The sequence below is a fragment of the Ruditapes philippinarum genome, unplaced genomic scaffold (genome assembly GCF_026571515.1).
Source record: "Ruditapes philippinarum isolate M1 unplaced genomic scaffold, ASM2657151v2 ctg5931_1_1_1_1, whole genome shotgun sequence".
NCBI classification, from domain to species: Eukaryota; Metazoa; Mollusca; class Bivalvia; order Venerida; family Veneridae; genus Ruditapes; species Ruditapes philippinarum.
Window position 1 is genome coordinate 1 of NW_026855185.1, and position 11,891 is coordinate 11,891.

The 11,891-nt window shown below is 31.0% G+C and overlaps 1 protein-coding gene across 1 annotated transcript; it reads right to left on the reverse strand.

Annotated features, from left to right (window-relative positions):
* Positions 1–6: 6 nt before the first annotated feature.
* LOC132742363 (coadhesin-like) lies at positions 7–9,331 on the reverse strand. Its single transcript, XM_060730738.1, has 5 exons — positions 8,907–9,331; positions 3,043–3,213; positions 2,197–2,378; positions 964–1,147; positions 7–565 (listed from the first exon to the last, which is right to left on the reverse strand). Exons 1-5 carry the CDS (start codon positions 9,199–9,201, stop codon positions 144–146), a joined length of 1,254 nt encoding a protein of 417 aa, XP_060586721.1. The 5' UTR covers positions 9,202–9,331; the 3' UTR covers positions 7–143.
* Positions 9,332–11,891: the final 2,560 nt, after the last annotated feature.

Sequence of the window (11,891 nt, forward strand, 5' to 3'; positions counted from 1 at the left end):
TTTAGCAAAAGTGCTTTTAATGTCATCACTAAATATTTGTTTTTTTCACAACCATAGACAAACATTGTTAATTTCCAAAACACTGTATTGGAAATTAGATTATTCTACACTATAGATTTGGTTTTGCCGGAAAAATACAAAATTCAATTGTTGTCATATAGGAGAAATCCAGTAAACGAGGACCAATCCTCCATGTGTGTGCTTGGATCGCTGCATTTAGTTAGGAACACAGTGTCTCCAACATCAAGACTTATCGCAATAGACTGAGATACAGCAGCATGACCTTTGTCTGTGTCATCGTCAGTTGGATCAACTCCTATGTAAATCAGAGATTGCCTATTCTTGTAAAGAAAACAATGAACCATATCAACTCTTGAAGATGCTCGTTTCTTTACCAATGTAACAGAAAAATGGTAAACACCGGATTTGCTACAGGTGTAAGTTCCTGTCGAGATACTAAAATCATTGCCATACTGGTAAATAGTATTAGAAAAGGTCAGTTTATTAATTTCATTGATGTTGCTGTAGGTATTTGGACTTTTGACAGAAAATGCAGACTTGAATGCTGAAAATATATAATACACATGAATAGTGTTGGCAGCATTGACTTGTTCAAACATACTTTATATGAAAATAATACATAGATTATATAGAAAAGACTGTTAAGGTGATACTCTACTAACGTAATGAAACTTAGCAAGAGATGGTCATAAATGTTACATATAAAGGTGCACATTGATATAAGAGGAAAACGATTACATTTATGATTACTTATAAACAAAATATTTTGTTAGTAAACATGAAACTTAAAAAGACACCAAACACAACTTGAAATTAAGTGTATACCTGCCTACACAGTAATGTTGTGAAAAACTTAAAAGCTATTAATTGGAAATCGCTTTTAAATTAGTGAAAGGTCCCAATTTATTTAAACTGTTTAATATACAATATATAATTACTTACTTGGGCAGATTCCTTTTGAGCATTGACGACTCTGTAAACTCTCTCCTAAACAATCCTTTCCTTTATGCTCGGGCATTGGATTCGTACATCTCCTTGTCCGTAGTTGCCTTCCGTTTCCACATGTAACGTCGCATGATGTCCAACTTGACCAATATGCCCATTGACCATCGACTTGAAATAATGAAAATGTTTGATGCGAAATTCATACTCTTTATAAGTTTTGCAACATACATTTGAGTTGAATTGAACGTATTTAACTTAATTTTCTTGAAAATTAATTAAACGTAAATGAACTAATACGAAAATTAATATGAATCGCGTCGTGATTGAATCAAACATGCTTGCAAGGACAGATCTACTAAACTCTAACAGACTAAAAATGAGATTAGCCAACGCCAAATGCACATTGCAAGTTTAAAATGGCCATAATTAAATGCACAACTTTATTTTGATAGTATTTTATTATCATTATTTCTTTTGACAATATTCATATTTATTGTGAATCATGAAAATCTAACAAACTAGTGGCAGAAAAAGACTGAAGATAGACATTTTCCTTAAACCAAGTTACGAGATTCTGTTGATCAGCCTCATTTCTACATTGATTACATTCATTACAATTTTCTTTCTTATAAAAAATTTGACAAACCTATTTTGATATATGGTTTCTAAGGTAAGTACGGAAGGATAACGCGATTTCAATATCCCTTTTCAAATTTTATCGGCGGATGTTAATAAATACTTTTCATCAATGCCTTACGTTTGATATGCATGTGATTAATGGTTTCCTTGACGTCGCATGTGACGTCGCATGAAGCCCCCGTAAAGGTATTTCCTAAATATCTCCTGTAAGATGATATTCGGCTTCGGCATATAAGTTTGCAATGTTTAGGTCATGCATATCTTGGCAAAAGTAAATGTATGAGCAATTGGTTAATTACGGTTAAGAGGTATATAAGCTGACATTACCATTAAATGTATGGCATACTTCTTTCTCAACAAAAGCCGAATTCAAGACATTATGAAAGCAAGTCAAGAATATTGAACTTGAAGCCATTATTGTATGATTATCTCGATTTTATTAAGAATGATAAAATTAACCCAAAGACATGTATTACATAAGAACTTTATTTAAACAAATATAAGAAGATTTTACTTATAATTGTGTGAAAATTATTTGAAGGTTGAATTTGAAATTCTACTATTTATTCCTTTTTATTTTCTATATTGTACTATGCAATGACCTGGACATGCGTCATTGGAACATTCATCTGTTTCTCTTATCGCTCCTGTACAATCGTGTCCACCATTAGCTGGAACTGGATTTGTACATGTTCTCGAACGTTGACGAGATCCTTTTCCGCATGTGACGTCACATGAAGTCCAGCTTGACCAGTGTGCCAATTGACCATTTACTGGAAACATTCTTTATCAATGTTAACAATGTAATAAGTTTATATCTACTTGACTTTCAAGATATTTTCACGAAGTGTTCCCTATTATTATGAAGTCTAAAGCTTATAGTCCGAGTCTATGCAAAGTAAAGTAGTATATTGTTTATTTCAAGATTTGCTAACTTTCAAAGATACATGCTATGATTGAATTAAGAAGTACTATATAGAAAAGTAAAAAAAAAAAAAAAACTATATATGGATATATATTGCCTAAAAACCGTAGGTGAACAAGAGTGCATTTGTTTTATCCGTTTAATGGGCAAAAGAACAAAAACTATTATATTAGTTAATCACGCATTGCCCAATTTCTGCAAGATGGAACTTAGCTTGACATGCTGACCTGAAAAGTTCGAATAATGAATACATGTTTTGCCAAACTATAAACAATATATATTGATAAAAATTCAAATATTGACAATAATTTGCTTGCGTATCTTTAAAATATTATCATGAAAACATAATAAGTTGTCTTTTACCTTTTGCAGATTTTGAAACACAACGAGTATGTGTAAGCAAGTGTGAACAGTAGAATAACTATTAAAAGTTCCTCAGAAAAAATGCGATGTGTGCATTTCTATGTCCCGTCGATATGCTCTTTTTTTATAAAATAATTTAAAGTAAAAACCTGGACAGTTGTCTTTTGAGCATTCACTGCTCTGCAAACTTTCTCCAATGCAGTTACTTCCCTTATTCATAGGCACTGGATTTGTACATGTTCTTAACCGTAGATGTTTTCCATTACCACACGTTACGTCACAGGTGGTCCAGCTTGTCCATTGTGCCCAACGACCGTCGACTGGATTTTAATAATAATGTAAAAGAAGTGTGTTTAGATATAAATAAATAAGATTAATACAGCTCGTATCAAAATCAAAGTGATTGTATTCCTATATGATCATCAATTTTCAGGCTTTGTTTATTCTGTTTCTGTTAAAGTTATAAAGTTATTGTAGGGAAAAAACATTATAATTACCAGACGTTAATAGAAAGTGTCGATTCCATTATTGCAACATTTTTCATAAACTTTTGTTGAAAAGGATCATAAAGAATGAATAGAATAGCTGAACTGACTGGATGTTTATATATTGAAATGTGCACCATATTAAAATATAAGTTGCCAGTCATAATGCAATATTCTAACACGACCAGTTCCCCCTATTGAGCATAGAAGAACCGAAATTGAGTTTTATTATCCAATCAAATCACTGTTGATATTCTATATACATGTATAGACATGTGACGTTAACATTTGATATATGACGTAACCATTAAAAATGCGACGCGCTGAAAATAAGTACGGATTTAAGCTTTAAATAAGGAACGGCAGCATTTATTTGTTGATATCGTTTGAGCATCGAAATAATATATTTCAAAATCACTCTTTGTCGTTCGGATGCGCATCATTATATTATTCCGTCTTTTTCTCTTAAGTACGCTGATTTACATATATAAACTTAATATAAACAAACACCTGGGTAGATGCTTTCCAGCCCATTGACCGTCTACTGGAGAAATATAATTTATAATAATTTATACAAAATCATAGTAAGTATGAATTGTTGTTTGCGTGACAAACAATCTTTCAATATTTGTAATAGTACTATTTAATTAGACTCTTTATTTACACAAGAAAACTGAACACACACGTACAGTGTGGCAATACCACGTGACATTGACGTCATTTTCGGCATCATTTCCAAGACAAATATTGCTCGATTCGGAAAAAAAAATAGCCGTAAATATTTTATTTCTGTACCAATTTCTTTGGGATATGCACCAGTCTACGGGGAAAAATATAAGCTTTCCATAGAATATTGGATCTTCGTCAGTTTATAAGCCGTTTTATCAAACACTTTGCATAACCTTTGAAGTTGCTTGTATTAGAGCGGGCTTCAGTTGCAAGCTATTTCGTTTTCTGGCGTTATCTGGTCTACGCCATGATTAAAAAGTCAGGTTTACATCAACCGGGAGTACGGAAGGCAAAACTCTACCTAAACTGTTCATATTTTTATTATGAATGACATAATTCTTACATTTTTCTTCAATTGTCAATTCTGGCACCAGTTCCAAGTCGAAAAAAAGGACTACAGTTTAAAGCAGATTTTAGAATCTGTTGCAAATGCGAAGCAACATGACTACAGTTCTCTTTCTACAATTTAGTTTTTCATTGTTGATCTTTCACATAGAGATTGTGAAAAAACTGATTGTTCCTTAAAGCAATAACACTTACTTGTATCGCAATAGTGCACGTCAAATCACGTAGATTTAGTCCTGTCGGAAAATAATATTTTGGTTTCGTTTTGAAGATGTTTAAAGTATTGCTTATCTTATCCTATGTAGAAAAATGTGTTTTATTCTATTTCACAATGGTGAAATTGATAAGAAATATATGTGCTCTCAGTGAGAGAAAGAGTTAAAATAAAAAAAAAACACTTTTGTATGTTATGGAAAGGGTAAACTTTAACGCGAGTGTTGTAAAGCTAAAGGTATTTTTTCAGTTTATTTTTGTAAAGAGTAACTGACAAACACTGACACTCGTGAATGTGACGAATAGGTTCTTCTGTCCTCAAAAGAGAGACTTTTAAAAGGTATATATTTTTTCTGGAATTGTTGTATAATAAATTTCTATATAGTTTGATAAACGAAATCACAATTTGAACTTGGAACTTTGTCGTGTAAATCTGATAGTGTTGTTACTTAGTTGCATTACTTATGATTCTCTATTTATCAAAAAGACCCAAAATAGCCATGAATAAGAACGAGAATGGACGCCATGTGGAGTAATCAAAGTAGAAAATAGTAAACAGATAAATAATTTTACAAACCAACAGCCATCGATCACAGTCAAATTTCTTGAAACAAAACATTCAAAAAGACGGAAATAACAATGATTATCAATAATTATATAAATATTTACATTAACATCTGTAATAGCAACATCGGCAAGATCTATGACTGGGGTCCATATGACACTGATGCGTCCATTGAATAATTGATAGCTAACATAAGCTTAGTAAAATTACGATTACATTTGAAGAGTATGTTCAATTTTTTATCCTTCAACTGTCAAATGACTTACTTCTTTATTTACATATCAGATAATTCACTTATTTAGTATATGCGTCATGTTAATCATGTTTTAGATTTTAATGTGTGGTCCTTTTTTAAATCTTAAAATGCTATAAAAAGCCTGTTGAGGACATCTGCAGGTCATGCCGCGTGCAATAATCCATGCATTTACAGCCAATGGCCACATCGATAAGAAATAGTCCCAAATAGCCCTATCAGTTTTATTCAGTTGAAAGAGACATTGTTAAAAAGTTCTACTCGATTTAAATGTGTTCAAACCATAAATATTCCGTTCCCTTCCTCTCTTTACAATGTATATTGGTGAGCTCTCTGATAAAGCTGAGTTGACTGATATAATTAACTAAATTTGTCAGATATGCAGTTTATCAACAGAAATAAATGCAATTATAAAATATATAGTGTTTAATAGTGTTCTTTAGTTAACGAATTTATATCCAGTTTACGAAAAACGGTTACCGTGGGTATGAAAACAGGATGTAAAAATACTTTTGTATAAGTGCCAATGTATTAAAAAGCTCAATCTATCATACTAAAACATTGCTATGGACAGGTTCTTTATATATATACATGTATATGGTTATTCGTATAAATAGCTCTTTACAAAAGAATAAACTTTGACTTTAAAATTGCCGCGTTGAGGCGTATTTTACAGCATACAAATCGAAGTGATCCTGAATGTGCACGTTCATTGGACAGGCTAGCTAAGTCAATCCGAGCCTGAAACATTTTCAATTTCGATATTTAGGGTTTCTGTTTTTTATTCCACGTTTAGTATTGCTAAATGACACAAATAAATTTTTCATAATCATTACCGTGAAAGAACAATGATTAAAGAGCAAATCAATTTCTTTACAAATGCAGACAACAATGTTACGACTTTTAAAATCACTTATAGCGCAGCGAGTAAAAATCATTTAAATATTCATTTGTGTTTATGTGAATCGTATAGTAAATAAAATGTTTTTCATGGTTAACATAATTATAGAAAGAGAACGGTAGGCATAAATTACTTTGCATTTGCAACGGATTCTAAAATCTGCTTTAAACTGTAGTCCTTTTTTTCGACTTGGAACTGGTGCCAGAATTGACAATTGAAGAAAAATGTAAGATTTATGTCATTCATAATAAAAATATGAACATATTTAGGTAGAGTTTTGCCTTCCGTACTCCCGGTTGTTGTAAACCTGACTTTTTAATCATGACGTAGACGAGATAACGCCAGAAAACGAAATAGCTTGCAACTGAAGCCCGCTCTAATACAAGCAACTTCCAAGGTTATGCAAAGTGTTTGATAAAACGGCTTATAAACTAACGAATATCCAATATTCTGTGGAAAGCTTATATTTTTCCCCGTAGACTGGTGCATAGCCCAAAGACATTGGTACAAAAATAAAATATTTACGGCTATTTTCTTTTCCGAATCGAGCAACATTTGTCTTGGAAATGATGCCGAAAATGACGTCATAGTCACGTTGTATTGCCACACTGACGTAAACGTTCTTAAAATACTAAATTTATATTCATTATTTGTACATTCCTATTAACTGCTGTTGAAATTAAAAAGGTCATCCAGAATCAAAATAATAACTTTACTGACAGAATATTGGCACTGGATACGTACGTACAAATGTATGTATTCTAGGCTTAATGAGGGTCCATCCGCCCTTTCAGGCACTGAGAGTACGGACCCCGGACATGTCACCATTCATGTTCTTAAAGGTTGTCAACCATAAAGATGACCTATAAATAACTATTGTATATACAATTTTTTTAACCTTTAGTGTTACCGTTTAAAGTTAAAGTTTCTGAACAATATTAAAATAGACTGTTTTGCCTATTTCAAATCAAATTTCACTCTTTTCATCCAGTAAATGTATATCATTCCTATCTTTTCCAAAAAAAATAATTTAAAGATCGAATCCAAACACATTCAAAGCAATTTTTGTATTCTTATATTTTATAATTTTATAATACATATACCTTGACAGCTTCCTTTTGAGCATTCAGCACGTTGTAAATTCTCTCCAGTACAATGGAGTCCATGATAAGTCGGAACTGGATTTGTACATGTCCTCGAACGTAGATGAGTTCCACGTCCACAAGTGACGTCACAAGAAGTCCAGCTTGACCAATGTGACCATTGACCATCGACTAAATATGATTTGAAATGTGTTTTATTTTGTGAATTTAAATATCAAAATAGTTTCATGAAAGCAACCTTTATATTTTGAACTTTTACTATAGAGATTCAAACTCCATTGTTCTAAAGTTTTTTTTAAAAAAAAAAAAAAAAAAAAAAAAAAAAAAAAGAATCAAATTTTATTTAAAGATAAACAATAAATTTTGAAGAGAAACAAAACAATATGTGAGTTTCATAGAAACAGGATATATTTTAAAATAAACAGTACAGTTTGTAATGCTTAAAGAAAACATTGAAAAAAACAACAACAAAAAAAAAAAAAAAAAAAAAAAACAAAAAAAAAAAACGCAAAGCAACTTACACTAAAGTTTTTTTGTATATGTAATGGTTACTTCTAATAAGACTTGTATTTTTTCTATTGTAGATATAAGAACCGAAAGTGTATAATTATGCAATAATAGAATCGCTGTTGACGTTCTATAATAAGATTTATGATCTAATCATTATACATGTGAGGTAAACACTAAAGATGCGACGCGCTGAAAATAGGCACGGAAATTAATCAGGCCAGATTTAGCTTAATATCAGACACGGCATCAATAAATTGTTGTTTTCCTGTTAGAATCGAAATAACATATCCAAATTGGTGATTTTATCGCTTGATAACATCACTGTTTGTCGTTCGGATGCGCATCATTATATCTCTTGGATTACGTCCTAGTGATATAATTCCTCGCATCTGAACTCCCAAACAATGGCAAAAGTTATTGAGCTTGGGTTATATTATTTTTTTAAATACAGTTCAGTAGTAGAAGTCTTTTAAACTACCCAAGCAAAGTGAGTTTAAAATAATATGATTATATTTCTTAATCTCGAATTTCGTATATTTTCTATATAAAATAATTTAAAGTTAACACATGGACAGTTGTCTTTTGAGCATTCACTGCTCTGCAAACTTTCTCCAATACAGTAACTTCCCTTATTTGCAGGCATTGGATTCGTACATGTTCTCGTTCGTAGTTGTGTTCAGTTACCACACGTTACGTCACACGAGGTCCAGCTTGACCATTGTGCCCAATGACCGTCGACTTGATTTGTATAATGATAAACATATATTCAATGTATGCAGCTAGATAAAAAAACTTAAGTAAGCATGACTTAAAAATTATTGCAATTATTTTTGTACTAAATCATCATTAATTTTTTAAGCTTTTGATATTTGTGACAGTGCTACAAATATAAACTACAATTCAAAGTACCTGGTTCTTTCGGAACGAACAGTACAATGACTAACGTGATAAGAGTGATGTAAACAACACTTATCAACACTATCAATACATAAATCACATATTTCAGTCGCTTCACAGTGTCGTCATCTCCACTTTCAACTTTTCTTTTATCATAATCACCATATTTTAATGTCTCATAATGTTCCTCTTCAGTTTTCTTTGACTGTGATTCGGTAGCGGAATTGTCGGTCGAAATCTTTAAGTTCTCATATACAATCTCATTATTTGATCTACTTGTGTCCATTTCAATATCATCCAATTCCATTTTGAAAGATTATAATTCAACTTACAATATATTTGATTGGAGTTGTAACGATATAACATTATTATTTTAATCTTTATATCTTTTACATATCAATAAGGTTAAGACAAAACAAAATACCCTATTGTTTTAAATTATAGATTTTCAGAATGGTATAAAGACAAATTATTTTCAAACTTCCTTGTGTCAAACCACAACTTGTGTGTAACGATTTGTTAAAAACGGAAACCTACAAAGGCCATCACATTTGCATTCATAATCAATAATTTCATTATAAGTATACGGAACCAAAACTTTAGAATTCAGAGTCTATAAATCAGACAGAAGAGAGTACGGGAACTGACACTTTGTCGACGAAAGAAGTAAACAACAAGTCCAGAAAATAAGATAAATAAAATAAAGAAAAATAGAATCCATAAAGAAAGCCCAACAAGACTAAATTGTAAACTGTTGCAGGCTCGGTTTGATTGAGCCAGTTCATGGACGGTACTGGAAAGTATAAGTTACCATCCATGCCCTCTAGCACGGCTTTAGCAGAATTCAAACATTTAAACATAAATATGTTGAAATGTTGAATTAAGAAACATCCGCAGATGTGTTCATACGGCGGTTATCATGGAACCTTCAATGTGACACTGTAGTGTCATTCCATGAAAAGTGGCGTATGGCCCCCAAGTAAAAAAATGTGTGTGCCCTAAACGAGAAAACAATGAGCGGAACTAAATAAATGGAATTTTGAAAGGGGATCGCCCATAATTGTAACCTATATGATAATAAGGTGATGTTACATGCCAAATACCCAAGCTCTTGGACATATCTTTCTAGTTTAGTTTTTTTAACATTGTTTACATGAAGATTTACGTATCAGATTTGTTGTCTATTCGTACTATTTCCGAAAATGCCGAATTGTTGAAGATTCCAAAATAATCAATTTAATTCTTGATTGATTTGTGTTACATATCTTCCGCCGTAAACACAACATATGAAACATTTAACATGAAACATTTAAAGATTTGATCTTTTAAAAAGTGTACATATTGAAGTAAACATGCCCTCGCTTAGCAACATACTGTGGTTAATATATCTCGAAGCAGAATAGGCATATTTAACTGATATTTGATACCCTACTTACAAACATAAATGTTCAAAGGATTTCAATAGTATCTTTACATTCAATATACAAGATATATAAGTAAATATAAGAACTATTTATGTTCCTTCCTCTACATTGCGGTTGCTTAAAAGTCTAAAGCTCAGATCCATAGACATTTCTAATTTTTTCGTTCACCTGATATTGCAAGGCGTTAATATCAATTTGCATGGTTGATGTGACCACAATGTGCTTCCATAAAAAATATATATCGATCGAATATTAATTAATTAACCACCGACACATCTTGCAATTAACGTCATATGAAGTCAGTCAAGCATAACGTATATTGGTTTGAGTTAATAATAAACTTACAGGTCTGATAAAATTTAATTTATAAAATTTCAAAAAAGTTATACATTATTCAAGTATACACACAATTCATGCATCAATCATTAGTTTATACATTTCATTGATCCTTTACATGTTAATATATCATTTTCTTATTCAAAAAGGAAACTCAATTTATATAAAGGTTTCAGTAGATGCATCGAATATCTTCATTCTTACTCATAATTATCTTTCTGTATGAATTCATCAATTTTTTTGTTATATATATATAAAGGATATTGAACGAGTGCAGATTTAATACCAAAGTTATTGAAGTTATAATAAAACCGACAAATATTATCTTCCATATAATTGTATACGGTTTGAATTGACAAGTAAATTTACACCCTTGAACGCTTACACTTAGCAATTGCAACACTCTCTAGAAATAAATTATTTTAGTGCAGTGTTATTTCATTGCCGATTTGCCAACCCAGTACTTGCAATTTCATTTCGTGATAACGATTTGAAAATGCAGTAAAATAACCTTGGATATAATTTCCGTAAATATATTTTACAGACTTTATTTGTTATATTTAGTTAACAAGTAAAAATTGTTCGAATTTCGATAATTATCTGTATGTCTTAAACATAATTAATCTATAAAAGTGAATGACACATGTACGAAAACATAAAAAAAAAAACAACAGCAAAATGTATCTCTGGAACATTTAATTTTGTTTACCTACAACATTCAGGTGTGTTAAATAATATAAACGTAATATATTTAATTTATTGAACGAGTTGAATAAAAACATCCTTTTCGAGCCTCCAGAGAGCATTATCATGTATAAATGGATGATTTCAATAAGTTTAACATTGAATCGGCACAAATATTATATTCTACCTATCACAAACTCAAAAAAGAATGGTTTGCAGTTAAAAAGAGTATTTTTTTATTGACGCACCTACAGTGGAACATTAGCGAGCTTTATATAAAAAGATTATACTTTCGGCAGTTAAATAGGTCTGTGTTAAATATATCTAAAAGGCTCAATTTCATTTATTATTGGACACATTTGTTGTTGATGACTTTGACAAAACAACTTAAATTAAAAATGAAAGATCATAATATTATAAAGAATGCAATCATTGAACATTACTTCAAATGAATCAGTTGTTGATACTATGATGTATTTTATAAGTTTAGATATCTATTTTCAGTAAACACAATAATGTGTTATATTACGCGTTAACAACACAATAAACGCTA